Here is an 18448-nt window from a genome sequence, read left to right as displayed (position 1 = left end):
TCAATTTGACAGGCAGTCAAACTGAGCTGCAGTTTGAGTCAGGAGCTGTTCCCAGAACACTTTCATGCTGGAATATGGATTGTCCATGGTAAAATTATGACATCAGATATTGTAATGTATATTGCATCAGATTATTGTAATGTCTCTGCAAAAACATTCATTCTTTCTTTGTTGGAGAACTGAAATGCATTTGAAACTCTTCTAAAACAAAATAATACTAAAATCCCACTTGGAGGGCTTGAATACAAATTTTGCATCCTTTTCACTTTGTCAACTGGGCCGCCAATGCAAAAGTCAACAGTCAACCTGACACTGTGGTTTTGGTCACAATGCAGATACTTAAAAAACATCACTTTATTTCCTGAAGCACCTTTGAGGAGGAGGTATTTGAAGAAATATGCGATTACTTTTTTTTTTTCCCCAAAACTCTCCTTACAGTCTTACCTCTCCCATACAAGGTAATTGACTGTGTGCTGATGAGGGATTGGCATAAATTTTTTGTAAGGCTCACTGTTCATTTCAGTTTGACCAGTACTTTAGATAGGCACACAAATATATGTATACAGGTATTTTAGAATTTTCTTCTGTGAGGAACCACCTTGAGATATGCAGCCTGTCCCTCTGCTATCTAAATCAGTCCTGCTGATTTAGGATATCTCTTTACTGATGTAGCTCTACCTCCATTACACTTGGAGGTTCTCTTCCTCTCATCCTTACAGTTTTTACTGGAAATCCTGAACCTCTCAAGTTTAGGAAAGTAGAAACTTCTTGTGCAGGATAAGGTGCAGTAGTTGAAACTTTTGTAGCACCTTTCTTTCCCCATTGAATCTTTAGCGCAACATTGTTCAGGTCGTTCAGTATAGGAGTCCTGTGTTGTATTTTTCCTTCTGCTCTTCAGTCTGCATCTGAAGGCCTCTAAAAAAGAGCTACCTTATTTTATATCCTGTTGATAGGCTTTTGTTCTGTGCTAAATAGCATTCAGGGGTAATGTTCTCTTCCTGATTTATGAAACACTGTTATCCCACCTCTTTGTTTTTCTGAACAGTTCATGCCATTAATTTCTCCTGTATAAAACAAACAAAACTTCTTTTCCCAGCCATCTGCAGAGACTTTTCTCTGTACTTGTTCTACTCTAGAGTTGCTGGGTTTTTGGCTGGTTTTCTTTTTCCGATATGAATGGCTACAGCTGTGCAGGTACAACGTCCTATACAACTGGCATTCAGAGTTTTCTTTCATTTCCTCTAGGATTACTGTCTATCATAATGATTTCATTCACTATACTACACAGTTCATAGCTGTCCTCTGGCTCATGCATCTCTGTTTCTTCTCTGTTGCACTTTCCAAATGAGCACACATTTTGTAGTACAAGTTTGTGACTTTCAGTACACTACCTTGCACTCTCAGCTATTAAGTTTTATCTTCCTTTATCTTGCATTAGTAAGTAACATGCTTAGTAGTATTTCACACGTTGCCAAGAAACAAACAAACATGGAGCTAAGCACTGTGATAATTCATTAAGTTGTAAAAATGTCTTAAACGTTTTTTACTTCCTTGCAACTAGTAATGTAGAATATTCTTTCTAAATTAAAAGAATACCTTCAGTGAGGGCTGGCATGGTATAAGAATAAGATATACTCCTCTTTATTGCTGCATAATCCTTGATGAATCAGATAATAGTTATTAAAGGATTAATATGTTTCATGGAAAAGAACATCCTGTTGATAACTTGCCAAAACTAATGAACTGAGGCCAAGCTTATATGGGATGCCTTTTTTTAATCTTCAGGACAAAGAGCAGCACAGATAGTCCACTCCTGACAATGGATATCAAGAGTGACTCCAAGATTGAAAGGAAAAAACGTGCCTCAAATCAGGTAGGGCAGAAGATGGATTTGTTTGTTTACATATAGTAAGAGTAAATACCTAACTACCATGAGAGTCCCCTTGTTGAGCAATATTATAGTTCATGGTTGTATAAGGAGATGGGTTCCTTTTCATCAGTACATTAGAGTCTGGGTAAAGCAGGATACAGACTTAATAGTCACATAGCAAAAATGAGGATTTATTGTAAAACAAGTGTGAAAAATGAGAAGGTATCGGGAGGACAGGAAGTGGAATGGGTCACTTGATTGTAAGACTATCTAATAAGGTATGTGTCTCTGGGTGTGGGGCTTTTTGTTTTTTAGCTGAAGGCAAATGCACACTTTCATAAGCTGTTTCTAGATGTTCCCATGGATGAGCCACTGAAACAAAGTGAGTATTAACCCCCTTGTCATTGCTGGCTGTGGATCTAAGATAATGTTGTTACCTGTCAACTGTGATAATACACAAGACGGACTACCTAAATTCTAAAAACCTTGAACTCCAGCTGCCTAGAGCTACAAGGTCTTCATCTGCATGCAGTGGGCTTTTTTGTTTTAAACTTGCAAAACTTAAATCTTCAGATGTTGGGCATCTTTAGGAATTGTAGCCTGCTTTGCACATCTTAGCAGATCAACCAAGTGCAACATTTTCTGGTACTGAAGCTTCCTTACTAAAGGCACTGCTTAATTGAGACAGTCAACTAAGTCAAGTGACTAGCTTGAGTGTTTTCTGTTGATGATGGTTTAAGATTTAAAAACAGTGGTAGGAGAAGGACTTAACATGCTTAAGGATTCTGTTGTAGTTATAACAAATGAATTCTATGTAGATATGTATAACAAATGTTTCTTGAAAGGAATAAGAGGAAGGTGGTTCACGAGTGAGAAATGGCTGTGAAGTAAAAGCAGTATTACTTTACATGTGTTTTACCTTTGTTGGTCATCCGGTCCAGACAACTGCCAGGAAGCTAGAAGTCTAAAGCAAAAACCTTTCATTGAGCTCTTGACCTTTACATAATAGAATTACCTGAAAGATATTCAGAAAGTTCATAGGAAGCTAGGTGGTACTCTCACAGCAAGGATTCTTGGCCTCTGGGAGCCAGTTGCATGTTATTATGCATTTCAGTCTTTAACCTTCAGATATTTTGAGTCTAAACTTAGGCCTGTGAATTTTTCTGAGCCTGTCAACATTAGTTAAACTTACTGAATATTTCAAGGTTTGGCAATGTTTATCAAAAGGTATAAGCGTAAACATATTATGGCTTTGAAAAAAGAGCAAAGCAAAAGCCAAACTAGTAACAGTTGGCTTGGGTTGTGGTTACCTTAAAGATTATAGAGTATCTATTTGTTTCAGGCTTTACCTGTGCTCTGCAAAAAGAAATTCTGTACCAAGGAAAGTTATTCCTTTCTGAAAACTGGATTTGCTTCCATTCCAAGGTTTTTGGTAAAGACACTAAGGTTAGTAAAATCTTTATGTACAGAACAGTAATGCTATTCCTTAACAAGTTGTTCATCACTAGAAGTTCCCCTTATTATGCAAGGCTAGAATACTACTAATACTTCTAAGTGCTATTGAATACAATCACTGTGCAGAAGTGCTGCCCAAAAGTCACTCTAGAACTGGAGCACTATTATTATTAAAGCTCAAGTCTCTCTCTTACGGACTTCCTGTCTGAAAAAATAGGTGAAAGGAAAGGACCTGATGTGCAGCAGTGAAGGCATTGCCAAGCCCATGTAGCACAAACTGTATAAAAATGTCTCTCTTGGGGTGAGTATGGAAAAGAGGAAGAAGAGGAAGGGAGGCTGAAAATTATAAGGACTACAAGACTGTAGTGGGGGAATGGGAGAGAAGGAGCAAGCATATTATGACGATTAAAGAAAAAGAACTAAAACTGGCTTCTGAGTTGAGTGGCAAAGGTCTTTGAGGGATTCTTTTAGCAGATTCTTTACCCTGTTCTGTGTAAACACAGAATGGGGAAAGAAAAACCAGTTTGCTAGGTTTTTTACTTGTGAGTCTAGTATGAAGAGCAGAAATAGGACTTGAACAGTCAGGAAGGTCCTTATTTACTCTTGATGCAGATATGACCTGCTTACGGCTTGGGCCCCTTGTGAACGATATGCATACAGATAAAAATAAAGCCTTTCCAAAAAGATTTGCTTTCTGATTCTGTTAATTTGGAGCTTTTGGAGTGGTTTTCTTTGTTTACATAAACTCTGCTTTGTTTTTGAGCTTTTATTAGGAAACAGCTCTATTTTCTGCAAGGATTTCTTTGGCTTCTTTCTCAAGCACTTCATTGAACACGTTTCCTGGTTAGTTCCGGACCTTTTGTCAGTGAATTGGGTGCTGAAACCAGTTTAGGAGTTGACAGTATCTCATTTCTCTGCTGTCAACCATTTTGGTGGAACCCCATCTATCTTGGAAAGGGCGTTTAAGAAAGGGGATTGGATTTAAAGAATGCTTAAAATCATTAAAAAAATGTTGTTCATACTGACCTTATGGGTTATTTTGTTTTACTGTTTGACCCAAGAAGCTGAGTTATTGTTGATTCCTAGTTAATGGATTCTGTTAGTCATTGGCAGTACACCAATGCTGATGGTGTGTATGTTGGTGAAAGCCATGTGGCAAGGAAATCAAAATTAACAACTGGTTGGACACTGTCATTCATAATTAGTAACAGCTATTTTGGCAATTGGTTACACTAAAATTGAAGCTGCTGTACTAGCAATGTCCTGTTCATCACAATTGGATGTTCACACCCAGAGGTTAGTGGCCAACACCTCATGTGAAACTCATGAGGTTCAACAAGGCCAAGGGCAGGGTCCTGCACCTGGGCTGGGGAAACCCCGCTATCAATACAGGCATTGAGAGCAGCCCTGCCGAGAAGGACTTGGGGCGACTGGTAGATGAAAAGCTGGACATGAGGTGGCTATGTGTGCTCCCAGCGCAGGCGGCCAACCCTATCCTGGGCTGCATCCAAAGCAGCGTGGCCAGCAGGTCGAGGGAGCTGATTCTGCCCCTCTGCTCTGCTGAGACCCCACCTGCAGTGCAGCATCCAGCTCTGGAGCCTTCAGCATGGGAAAGACATGGACCTCTTGGGGCAGGTCCAGAAGAGGGCCACAAAAATGATTGAGGGATGGAACACCTGTCTTATGAGGAAAGGCTCAGAGACTTGGCATTGTTCAGCCTGGGGAAGAGGAGGCTCCAGGGACACCTTACTGCATCTTTCCAGTCCTTAAAGGGGGCTTAGAAGAAAGATGAGGACAGACTTTTTAGCAGGAACTGCTGCAATATGACAATGGGTAATGGTTTTAAACTAAAAGAGGGTAGATTGAGACTAAACGAAGGAAGAAATTTTTGACGATCAGGGTGCTGAAGCACTGGAGCAGCTTGTCCACAGAGATGGGAGAGGCCCCGTCCCTGGAAACATTCCAGGTCAGGTTGGACAGGGCTCTGAGCAGCCTGGTCTAGTTGAAGATGTCCCTGCTCATTGCAGCACGGTTGGACTAGATATCCTTTAAAGGTCCCTTTCAACCCAAAGATTCTGTGATTCTATGAACAAGTGTGACTACTTCAAACTGTTGGACAGCTTTCTAAATTCAAACTAAGCTAAATATATTAAAAAAAATCTAATAGAACTCTACCAAGTAGATAGACCTGGAAAAAAAGATGCAGAAGGTTAATGACGTAGTACTAGGAAATTAGCTTTGTCAACAGGGTTTTAATTGCATGAATGTATACATATTTATGTATAAGATGAAAAGAGAAAACGTATTACAAGATAACATAGAGCAGACAGTATTTGTAAATGTGGCTATAGTGATAGTCTAAATTATTTAATTCTGGGTCATTGTTTTCAGAAAACATTGCGGGGAAAATTAAGAGTTAGGGAGATAGGTCTGATCATTTACTTCCGGCTGTCTTCCCCTACCCCTGCAATGCATACTTAAAGTATTGTTCAGTCGCACACAGAAGGCACAACTTTTCTAGGAATATCATCAACAAAAAAGCAGGAAAATCAGGCATATAATGAAAAAATGATGTAATGGGAGGGGGAGGAGGAAATCAAGCCTGACAGGAAGAGGAACATTCTTATAAGTCAGATCCACTGACAAAGTTTCCAAGACACAAAACCTGTATTTCTTAAAATTTGTAAAACAATTTAAGCCTAGTGATAAAGTGTTCTATTGTGAGAAGTAGCAGGTCTACACATTCTAATAATTTTTTCAACATGAATTATTCTGCCTGTAGAATTTTTTTGATTGAAAGCTTTGGTGGAGGGAATAGCCATGCAAGTCACGAGATTGGAGTCTGCAGTGTAAACACTGTGCATATTCAAAAATAAAAGATTGCTTCTGCAGGATTTCATAGGCTTTGAAACACATCACCATCTCTCTAGGTAGCTCTGTTTTGGATATATATATATTGGCCATGCGTCTTTCCCGGATCTAATCATTATCTTATGCATTTTAGTTGCTTTCCAAGTAGCCTGCAGGTAAACCTTGTTTCCTGAAATAATTATTACTCCAGATTGAAATAAAGTACTTTGCAGTGATTTTACCATTTTAATCGGATGCTGGGCTAACAGTACGGTAAATAAGTACTTAATGCCACTTAAGTACACTTCAGTCTTGATTACAGTAATGTTATCCATCAAAATAGCATGCAGTAGAATGACATTAACATCTCTGATTTGAAGTTCTTTGAGGTGAACTGCACCTATTAGAAAAATTCCAAGCTGCTTTTTTTTATCATTACTGTTAGCAGAATTACTGCTGAAAAATCTTCTGGTTTTGTTTTGTTTTGATATTTTGTTTTGGTTTGTTTTTTTTTAAGTTATGCAGCATCTGTTCTGACTGCCCAAGGATTATGGGGTTTTGCTATCAAACACGCATCATAGTTGCTCTCTTCTCCCCACTCCCAGAAAAAGCTTGTTTCAAAAGTGTTACAAAAACTTTGTGAAATGATGCAATGTCCATTTTAAGAAGAAAAGGTATAATGGAGGACCTGTTTAATTACCCATTTTTAAAAGACATGGCTTCTGAAGCAGGACAAAGAGTTGACATGTTAAAAATATGAGTAGAACAAATGATGACCAGATTTACACACTCTGAGACCTAGGCCTAGGACTAAAAATAATTAAAATTACATGCTTTGGGTTGTTCCAGGTTTTTTCTGCTAGCACACTTTTTTAATGAAACTAAGCACTGAGTAAAGAGCAATTTTCTGGCCCTTAGATGAAAAGCAGATACTTGACTAGCCATGCTTCAACAGCGGCTGGCAATCTTGCACCCAGAATAACGTACACAAATACGTTTTTGCTCCCTGAAACAATTTTTCATTTCATGACTTAATGTTGCTGTTCCGAACAAAAGTTAACAAGGTTTTACAAAACTGTGCACAGAGTAACTTCATTGTCCTTCTGCACTGATGTGTTTTCAATTCAGTGATGTGATGGCTCATTGAACGATCTTTGGACACTTTTAATCTTGCTTCCACACTTCTCAGGTAGTTGTGACAGTGTGTGCCAAAGGAATTTTTAACAGGAGCTGTATTTTAATCATATCTATCCAGGATTATCATATTTGCCTAACTCCTAAGGCTTTTCAACTGAAAGTCAAACCAGGTATTTGGTCCTTTGTAATATGGAGTTTACAAGAAGAGCCCATACAGAATATCTGAAGTGAAATACTCTGAAACTTACCAGGCATTAAGCTAATGGGGTTGGATGTTAACACAGAGCAGGAAGGAAAATTGAGAACTTTTCAATGTAAATGTAGACCATCTGGGTGGCACACACAGGAATCAGTTTAAGTCGGTGGGTGTGTGTATCGGATCTTTCAACATTACTGAAGGGCTAGCTATTTACTTAGCTGCTTGCTGCAGACTAAAGGATCTGTAAATTGTGAGAAGATGTTTATGTTCATTCTTCAACAAGCCTCTCTTGTTTGATGTGTTCTGAAATGTTTTGTTTATAAACAAAGAAGCCTAGCTTTAAGACTGGTTTGTTCTGCAGACCTAGATTGAACTAAGCCTGTAGTCTTGTAAGAGCTGGAAGGGATCAGGAAAGGAAGACACAAACAAAAGCCTGCTTTGGCATCTGATAAAAAGAGAAGTAAAAATACTTAAGAAATAGTAATAATCTGTAAACCGTACCTGTTCCATATGAAATATTAATTATAATATAAATTATGTAATCAGGGATGAGTGAAGAAATCTTTAAATGAAGAGTGTTGAAGGTCTGGTTTATCACAGTTGGTAGGCTGGCTTCTTGTGAATGAGCATGCAGATTTGTGCTTGCATATTGGGACTCTAACACTATGTTGATACTGTTTCAGATTAGTATACCCGTGCTCTCGGTGACACTTTTGAAGAAAACAAAAACTGCCCTTCTTGTGCCAAATGCTCTGATCATAGCAACAATCACAGATAGGGTAAGTAATGGTAGAGAACAAAGCTATTGGACTCTGCCTGCTTTCTTTTTCTTTTTTTTTTTTTTTTTGCTCCCTACTTACTGCCATTCATGAGGGATTCTTGAAGGTGCCAAGCGGCCACTTAAACAGGAATTGGTGACATGTGGGCATTTAGACTTAGGACCCTGGAGGGTCTGGTTTCTTAGGGGATGATTCTAGCTGCTTCTGCTTCTTCTCTTGTGACAGGCAAGGACAATTTATTTTTTTTTCCCTCTCACTAACTCCCTGTCTTTTTTCTTTGGATCTTCAGTAAACAAAGCTATGTAGGACTTGATGAGAAAATAAGAAACAGAATCTCTGGTTGCCACCTGCTCTCTGTAATCTATCATTCCCTGATCTTTAAGACTTTTGTGTAGTAGCACTGGGGGAACGACTGGGTCAGGAAGTGCATGCACAGAGGGTTTACCTGCTTTGTTGGCAGCTCTGACAGCATCCTTTCACTTACTTGAGTCTCTTACCTGACCAGCAATACCTTAGATGTGCAAAATACAGTTGCTTACAGTGATACTCAGGAATAGTAATTGCATCAGTCAGTAGAAAATGTGATTATCCTAAGAGCAGCTTTCGAACCACCTCATTTTCATTGCACAAATATTTTGTGGATGCAAGAGACTGTACAAAAAATGAGTTTTGTTTTTAAAGGAGTAGGTAAAGCATAGTATGCAAAGTCTTTTCAAAAAAAAGAACAGGTCTGGATTCCTGCAGCAGAACGTGGTAGCTTTTATGTGCCTGTTCTGTGTTCCTTGTGATTAACCTCAGGTCATAGGGTTAGAAGGAGTGGAGGTTTTTCCTGCTATACAAAAGGTCATGAAAATAGTTACTTGATCAGCAAAACCACCTGTCAGTTTTATTTAGATAAAAGGAAGCTTGTACTGTATGCCTTTTCTCAAATAGTTTTGGAACTTTTGTTTTTCAGTACATGTTTGTCTCCTTACTCTCCAGAGATACTACCTACAAGCTATTAAAAACTATCTGTAGACATCTTGAGGTAAGTACTAATGGGAGTGAAAATGGTATGTAGCTGTGTGTTCATTGTTATTGTTTTTCTGATCTTAAACGCTAGGTAGTTTCTGAGTGTGCTCCTTGTTAACACTTGCTTTTTTTTCAGGATACAAGCATGGGTAACAGTCCAAATCCCTCTTCTGCAGAAAACAGCTTCACAGCTGATCGTCCTACAACTCTGCCCTTGGTAAATGGCTTAGATGTTTGTTCTTTTTTTGCATGGCACCTTTCATTGCAAGCTCTACTTGCAGTGTCTGAAGAAAGGAAACTGAAGGGAATCATGACATCTGTTTCTAAAACTTCCATGAGTTTTTTTAACATTAGGAAGCAGTGGGAATGATTAGCATACATATAATTTCATCTGATCACATGCAGCATATATACATGTGTATGCCTTGTATATATTCCAAGATCTGGAAGCTCTACATATTTCTTCTTAGCAGTCAGGTTTCACAGCACTCTCTACTGACTTAAAGTTGCTTCTTCCTCTGCCATGAACAGTTTTTGAAGTGTTTCTATTTGCAGTCCTTTCTCTCTGAGCCAGTTCAGACATCTGAAAAAGCTCTGTAGCCACATGTGTTGACCAGAGCCTAATTCCAGTAATGCCTGTCCTTGACTCTTCAGTTTGAATAATTTAACAGTCTTTGTTTTGCACACAGACTTAATCTCTTCACTTAAACAAAGACAGGGAATGAGGCCTGAATTGTGGTGATCATACAGGGCTTATTTTGCTAGCTTTATCTCAACATCTTGATATCAGAGGTTGTTCCTGGTCAGTTTTAAATCTGCAATTGTTGGTTCAGTTTCTAGAGGGAGGTCAGAGGAAATACAGTTGTTTAGATTTAGAACAGGGCCGAGCTTTCTTGTGACTCTTTCTCCCCATCAGGATTTCAATGAAGACTATTCTGATCTGGATGGAATAGTGCAGCAGCGGAGACAAGAGATGGAGGAGTCTAGCAGCACAGGGTCACAGACCCCAGAATTGGAATGCTTCCAGGGTGAGTGGGATCCTATGGCTCCAAGAAAATGAGAATGGCTTAGCTCTTGCTTTTGCTTCTGTAATCCCCTCCTGACGTGGAATCTACATTCTCCAGAGTCCTAGAGAATTGCGTGGTTTTTAAGGTCTTCCTCAAAGCAACAATAGTTGTGTTTCCATTATTGTAGCCCTTTGTAATCCAGACTCAGGCAATCACTTGGTCAAGCAGCAGATTTTCTTGTCACTACTGCCTCCAGTTGCTCATCCATATACTACTTGCCCCCTGCATCCCCCCATAGGTTATGCTAGCAGAGATAGAATGTAGGACATGTTCCTCCTTTAAAACAAAGAAAAACAAATAAACAAAACCCCCTCATCTACAGTAGTTCAAGTCGGTGTAACTTTTAATCTATACAAATAATATTCTGTAGCGCAGTGGCATTTGGTCATCTAAAATGTTATTTTTTACATCTTTTTGTGGGTTTGCTTTTTAAACCATTATTTTATTCTTTGTAGTTATTAAGACACTTGAAGATAACTGTCTAAAGTTGTTGGTTCTTAACACAGCTGTTTGTAATCTTATATGCCTCAAGTTCTTCACCTAATTAGCAGGAATACTGTGTAGAAACTCACTGCATAGAAGTTCATAAGTACAGGAGAATTTGTTTCATATAGCACATGCTGAATGTTACTAGCAAAACCTAGGGTATTATGCTGCTGTACAATTAATATATTAACATAGTAATGTGTTGCTATGCTGCTGTTACTCCAGGTTCCATCTTGCCTATAAAAGAATTTGTATAACAAGAAACTTTTAGCATTCCTTTTAAATAAAACACTATCTTTCTTTTTATAGCAATTTTCTGTCACGTTAGTTTTAATTAACTTTTTTTTTTTTGCTATGCGTATTTTGTTCAGTGGTATGATTTGGGGCTTTTTGCTTTCATTAGTCTTTGGTATTTACTCTGTGTGTATTTTTAACTTTTTGGTGGTGTTTGTGAAGCACTAACTAAATCTGGTGTTCGCACTTGCCACATGAATGCATCTGAATAATGATTTAACTTGCTGTCTTCCTTACAGCTAATAACTACTTCAAATGTTTCCATTGTCCTTTTCCACAAGGAAAAAACCAATATCTAGTTAAAGAATCAGAAAAAGAATTGGGGGGCAAGTAGTACATCTGTCACTTATGATTCTGTTTCTTGTGCCTCATTAGAACAGTCCAGGGTGTGCAAGTAAAACTGAGTGTGAGTGGATTTTTCTGTCCCATCTCTTTCAAGACATTGTCTGTATTTAAAAAACAGTCAGTAACGGGAGCCATAATCTCCTTTTTTAAAGTAACAATGCAGTATCTCCATTTGATGTTGCTATTGAAGTAATTTGGAATCATTACTCTAGCATATTCAGTCCTTTTGAGAGATTACTATTGTGTCTGTATAATCTTCAGTCTGGAAATTCAGTGATAACCTTTAAACTTTGCATAGGTTCCCATCTTTCAAAGGATCTGAAAATGTAAATACAGCATATATCATCCTCTTACAGACCAGGTGCTTCTTTATATTTTGTGATGATGTGGAATTACTATGGAAACTGTTCTAAGGCTACTAAACCAACTGTTGCTTTCTATCCAAGTCCAGAAATGCACCTTTTAAAATACTCCTCCTTCCTGTTACTCCTTGACCAACTTAAACTACCAATGGCTTCCTCTGACTTCATATTTCAGCTTTATTAAAAATCTTGCTTTTGACAGATTATCGTGTCGTTGAGTCACAGACTCACTTGAAAGTTTCCAAGACTGAGGCAAAGTCTGTCTGTTCAGATGCACACAGTAAACGTGGACCTGATGGAAAAGCCCGAAACAGTCCTCGAAATGGTAAGGGGTCAAGTGCAGATCTTCAGCTGGAGTTAGTTGAGATAAGTTCACATAATTATTCAAGTTCACATAATTTGGAAGATCTCTTTCATGTTTATCCCTCTGTTTATATTATCTGTTGCATGCTTCAAGACACCGTTTGTGTGCCGTGGTCTGCTTTGATCACAGTAACACTTGTTTTTTTTTCCTCACAGGCCATTCCGAAGCCTTCAGGTTCTTCCACAAAGTGAAGTCCCAGAAGCTCTTCTCTCTGAACCATGTACTTATATTTTACGCAGTTCTGTAAGTTAGCAATTAATACCAAGATTTTCAAAATACTAGGGTTTTCTTACGGTTACATAGATTAATATAATCTAAGCTTCACTTGAAAAAATTAAATTATTGGGAATTGTAGCCTTCATACTTTTCAGAAGTAGAAATGCTGGAGCAGGCTTGCTTAACAGGTGTTTTACTTTTAAAAGCAAAGGGTCTTTGGTTCAGGAAATGTTAAGAGTTTAACTACTTGCAAATTCATTTTACATGTCACTTAGCAAAGCCATACTCAAGGATGAGATTTCCATAATTGTCTGTGTTCCACCGATGGGTATTCCTGAGGTGTTTCTATGAGTGATATTTTTAGTATTCGACATGTACAAGTAACAGTTTCAATGGCTTTTAACATTAAATTTGGCAGATACCTTTAAAGTTTCCATTAACTGATGTAGCTTACTCTTCTTCCTTACAGTGTTTGTGTATTAATATTTTCTACCTTCTACATGAGATATAAAATCAGCATCCTGGAGGAGCGTCTTATTTCCATTACATCGTTTGATTCACATATTAAGGAGTAAGATACAGTCTGTAAAATTTGGGGGTTTCAAAATCTTTTTGTCATGCTTATCTAGTTTTTTCAGAAACCACTGTGATACTGTAGTGCCTTTGTGATACTTTGGTGTCCTATAGTCCTTGTATCTGTAATAGCCTCATCTCACAGCTTTCTGTTTAAGACTTTTAGTACAAATGTGATATATCATGGTGTACTACTGCCTTGAGAATGTTTCGGATAGCTGTGAGTAACTCCAGTGTAAACTGCTGAAGAAAGCAGTTGCTTTCCAGAGCAAGAATTCTGTGGAAAAAGTATAACTGTTGTCTTAACGTCATTTAAATAGCCTAAGATCACAGAAGCTACTTCCTATCTTTGGGCTAATACATCTGTCTTGCTTGTATAATGTTTTCTAAAGCTTTGGGCTGCCTATATACCCTTTAGCAACTGATATCCTGTCTTGCTAAAATTAAAAAAAATCCACACAAAAAGCCCCACATGTATTTGAAGAGGAAATAGAGAAAGAGGCCATAGTTCCATAGATAGTTCCATTCTGTAGCTAGAGTCATGGATGTCATCTGCCCTGCATATCTCTCTTTTAATCTCCATGTTGCATGAATAGGACATATGCAAACATCAAATGGAGAGGCAGTGCAGGGGCAAATACTACAGCAGTAAGTCACTGTAAGTCGTATCAGCTTCCTGCTCCTCTCTTTGAACAGAAGGCAGTTAACTGGATACTCCTGAGAACACTCATTAGTTTATTCAGCATTAAATTTTGCATTAAGTCTTCTCCCTTTCTTATAGCTGATTTTTTTCTGAGCTGCTCTGAAATATGTGGCTTCAAAAGTCATTTGTAAATCTCAGTGCAAAACCTGCAGCCACATGCAGCATGAGTGGGAATGCTGGCAGCTGGAGAAGCACCACCTGAAAAACAGAGCGGGGGGAAATAAAACTCAAGACAGAGCTGTACCCAGGCTGGGTGGAACTGTCTTCAGAGTGTTTCAAACATCTAGCAAGCTTGTGAATAAATGTGCTTGTTAATTCAGCTTTCTTTGATGACCCATCAATGACAAACAGGTCACTCTGACAGGGCATTTGTGGTCATACTGAACAATGGCCATGCTGCTTAGGATCCAGCTGCTCTCAGCTGTCTCCTGCAGAAAGCACTGTCAGAAGACAGAGCTAGGTTCTTTATTAAGAATGGAATGGGAAGGAAATGGTTCGTTAACAGGCTTGCATTTATATTTTACCAATAATGCAAGGAGAGGGGTAAACCTCTCCTCATGTCAAAAGCCATTTTCCCACTTCTGGCATGTTTTTATTAGCAGGAGACTGTGTCCCTCTTCTGAAGCACTCTTACATGAGAAAGTCTTGTTTTCCATTGCTCTGATCCCAAACAGTACAAGACACAAGATGATCTAATGTGCAGTTCTACAGTGACAACGGGTTGGACTTTTTGGTTTCCTCCAAGTCACAGGACATGGTATTTATGCAACATTTCAACTTATTTCCAGTGGAAATAACTGTAAAGTTTTCCATCTGGATTTCTGGAGAATGAGACCACATAAAGAATGTAGTCAAGAGCGCAGAAGTGAGTTAGGCGTTTGTTTCTGTAATCAAGTACAGTTCACAGTGTCACCACTGTGTTTTCCATCTACACGTGTGAACTACTACAGTTCTGTTTTCCTCTTTTTTTGTTTCTGTCACACTTACTTCTTCATTTTGGTTGACAGACATCCAGTGCGCCAAGGTTTGGGATCTCATCTGCAAATTAATGCTGATGCCCTTTGTGATGAGTTAACTGCTAATCTTATAAAATTGGAAAAGGTAACTTCCTATGATATAATGCAAATGCTGATACACTAATCAGGTTCTTGCTGAATTTCTGTAGTCTGTTATTTTGAAAAGCACCAAGTTACGCACCGATTTGATACCAGAAGTTGGCATGTTTTCACAGTTTTTTTGGCTATAAATTAGCACAAGTACAAGAATTGGTATGTGTAAATGTTCTGCCTTGAGCTGAGGCTTACAACCAGGAATACTAATAAACTGCACACTTCAGGGGTGATTACTACATGTAATGATCTCAGGTTTTTTGTCCATCAAGACTAAGGATTCTGAACTTGACCTTTATTACTATTTGATGAACTCTTCTGTCTGGGGCTTTTGTTTGAGTTTTGGTTCTTTTATTAAGAAAAACAATGCTAATTTTCATATTTAGTCAACCTTTTCATATGAAGTGCCTGGAATGCACCTGTTTTACTTAGTAACAAAAATGCTGCTGCACCAGCTGTGTAATTCTCTATACCTGACCTTTATTTTTTTATCATTCTCTAATTGCAAAACTAAATGCACTTGCTGGCTTAAATTAGAAACCAATGCAAACCAAGAGTGGCTGTGCAGACCTTATATCCACTTCAGGTGTTGTGGTAGCCTAATCTTGGGCAGCAGTCAGACACCCACCCAGCTGCTCGCACTCCTCCTTTCTTAGCAGGGCAGGGGGAGAAAATAAGATGAGAAAGCTCATAGGTCAAGATAAAGGCAGGGAGATTGCTTACCACTTACCATTGCAGGCAAAACAGACTCAACTCTGGGAAAATCAATTTAATACGGGGCCAGTTAAAATAGATTTGGGTAGCGAGAAACAAGGACAAACCATAGAACACTTTTCTACTCCACTGTCTCAGGGTTGACTTCACTTCTTCGCTCCTGAACTCCTCACCCCACTCCCTGCCCCCCAAATGGGGCTGGTTGGGTGGTTTACAGTCAGTACATAACAATTTTCTCTCTGCTGCTCCTTTCTTCCCCCATTTTCTCCCCGCTGCAGCGTGGGCTCCTCGAAGGGCTCCAGTTCTTCAGGAAGTAACTGCCTACCAGGCATGGGTTCTCCATGGGCTGCAGCGTGGACATAATCTCTGCCATGGAACACCTCCTCCCCCTCCTCCTCCTCCTCTGACCTTGGTGTTCCTTGTCCTGTTTCTCACACTTCTAATCTCCTCTCTCTGTTTTGGTGTTTTTCCCCTTTCTTAAATGCTCTTTCCCAGAGGCTCCATCACCATCTCAGCTGAGGGGCTCAGCTCTGTGGTGGGTCCGTTGGATGGTGCTGGAGCGGCTGTGTCCAGCATAGGGCAGCCCCATGCCTTTTCCCACAGCAGCTGCCCCTGCAGCCCTCTGTTCTATGTCCCACGCTTGCCCCTAAACCTCAACGACTGCACCCAATACAGGTGTATGAAATGTTATGTGTTGGGAACACATACACTGGCCAAGCATGAAAAAAGTATTAGTGGAGCGAAAAAAGTTACTTTTAATTCCTATGTGCTTAAGTCACATGGGATATTTTTGCCTCTTTCTAAAACTGACTGCATGCCAAGGTCTTTCAACACCCTTTTTTCCCCAAACCAAGTTTCTCAAATAGCATAAAGTTAGAATTATATAGGATCACTGTTTACCTGTGTGGTGTAGGTTTTACAAAGACTGCCAAAAAGGTTTCTTCCCCCACATCTCCACCCCCTTGGCTGTGGAAGTCTAGAGTAATGCTAGCATAACCCCTCTGTATGATCTGGACAATAACAATATGAATACGAGGGGGGAGTGCTTACTAGATGATTACCAGATACAGTCTTTAGCCAAATTAGGTCATTTAAGAGCTTACTGCTTTCCAGCTGTCTGGGACAGGCTGGCAAGATGGTTCATGGGAGACCTCACTTCATTTCGGTGGGCAGCCAGCCAGCCAGCCCTTTGCAGCAGGGCTAGGCACTTTCCCACTCCCTTATATAGTCTCTGATTGGAGACACAGAAAAAGGCAGCTGGATGGTTGGATCATTCAGCTATTCCCAGATAAGTGACTCTCTGTCCTGAATTAGAGTCTTAAGTCATGTGCTTTTTTCAGTTAGTGCCTACAAGATTGGATCCTTGAAGTCTTGCCTTGTATTTGCCAAATACTCAAGACACAATCAACTGCTGTGCACACAAGCTAAATAAGTATTGCTAAATGGGTAGCTACATATTGCCACATCCCGGTCCTCTCTAATCTAGATGAACAGTAATTAGAACAGGATGTTTGACCCTACTCTTCTACTGCAAAACTGGTAGAAATCTAATAGCTTTACGTTCTCTGAGCAAAGTTACTACCTACAGTTGCTTAACTGTTTCATATGCCTTAGGGAAAAGTGGTCATAATTGTCTGCAGCTTGCTTCAGCAGCAAAGGTAGCATAAAAGTTCCAGTGTAACTTGTCATCTTGCCCCTTGCTTCCTGGTATTGTAACCACAGTTACCACAGTGTTGTAAACGAGAGCACAGAAATTATCTAGGTTAAAAACTAAAAATTACTTTCCAGTTAAAAAAAACGTTCAATGCAAGAGTATGTTGCAATGGCTCTTTCAGTGTGACCTTGTGATTTTTACAGGCTGTACTTCATACTTGGAGCCCAGGAATTACCATGTCTTAGCAGAATTTTGCTTTGGTGTTTAAGTATATTTAACAGGTTGTTAAAAATGTACCATGACTATCAGAGGATAAAGCGTTAGTTTGGGGGAGGGAAAATGTGGCCTAATGTTACTCATTTCCTTAATCTGTTGTAGCTTGTTAAAAGGCAGTTCCTGTGTATGCATTAAGTAACTTTTATAAAATTAGGCACTTCTTACTGTTCTCCTTTCCCCAAAATGCCCCTCTTTCTAGCATCTGGGCTAGAAATCATGAGGTCGGATGAAAAAGTGGTGTCCTTGAACAGGAAGTACAGTGGCTCCTCAGATTAAAGCCTGAACGTAGCTGTGACTAAACCTTCTATAGCCAGTGACTGCTAGTTGCTAAGGTATAGACAACACGTGTGCCAGGGGATGTGACCCACTATGTTCTCCTCTCTCTGCTTCTAAGGACAAGGAGATGAAAGGTGGATAAATAGGCTGTGTAAAATAGGTCTGCACAAATCATCCTTGAGGATGCGACTGGCTGGTATTGCCTTTGGTGTAACTCAGGGACGATAACCCACAATCAGTACACTAAATCTGGCAAGTGGGAACATGTCTGCTAATGGTTAGAAGACCTTATTTTGCTGTGCACATGTCATAAGCCAGCTATACAAAACTATTTGAATTATCCACTTAAACCTAAAAGGTGCAACTTTGAAATTCAAAGGTTTTATTGGGGTTTGATCAAGTTCAAAATAATTGGGTTTCTTGTCTCTTTCTAGCGGTATTTTTTTTTTTTTAAAGTTATTTCTTCATACCTAATGAAGGGAAGAGTCTATAGGAGGAAATTGCAGGAGATACTCATAATATGAAAGCTAGGTGTGCTGCTGGCTGGTCATATCCGGATATTTCCTTTGACTCTACTGCAGGAAGCATTTAATAAAATGAATACTATTGATATGAATAGTGATGACAGATTTAACCTGCACAGAGAGAGTGTTATTATTGAAGAGTATGTCCTAAATTTATTTTTTTAAATGCAGTATAACACTTCCT

General features: G+C 39.2%; 1 protein-coding gene across 1 annotated transcript in view; it reads left to right on the top strand.

Annotated features, from left to right (window-relative positions):
* The window catches only part of GRAMD2B (GRAM domain containing 2B), a gene marked incomplete at both ends in the record, with an annotated part of 34601 nt that overhangs the window by 16079 nt on the left and 74 nt on the right, over positions 1 to 18448 (top strand). The window contains 11 exon segments of the mRNA XM_082013227.1: positions 1786 to 1873; positions 2186 to 2252; positions 3213 to 3316; positions 8195 to 8290; positions 9246 to 9317; positions 9438 to 9518; positions 10218 to 10329; positions 12058 to 12180; positions 12375 to 12462; positions 12905 to 13006; positions 14719 to 14812. Coding sequence (XP_081869353.1) covers positions 1786 to 1873; positions 2186 to 2252; positions 3213 to 3316; positions 8195 to 8290; positions 9246 to 9317; positions 9438 to 9518; positions 10218 to 10329; positions 12058 to 12180; positions 12375 to 12462; positions 12905 to 13006; positions 14719 to 14812 — 1027 coding nt within the window.

Source organism: Phaethon aethereus (assembly GCF_964289735.1).
Source record: "Phaethon aethereus genome assembly, chromosome: Z".
Lineage (NCBI taxonomy): Eukaryota > Metazoa > Chordata > Aves > Phaethontiformes > Phaethontidae > Phaethon > Phaethon aethereus.
Note: the sequence above shows the minus strand (reverse complement) of the source record. Positions and strands in the feature narration are given on the sequence as shown.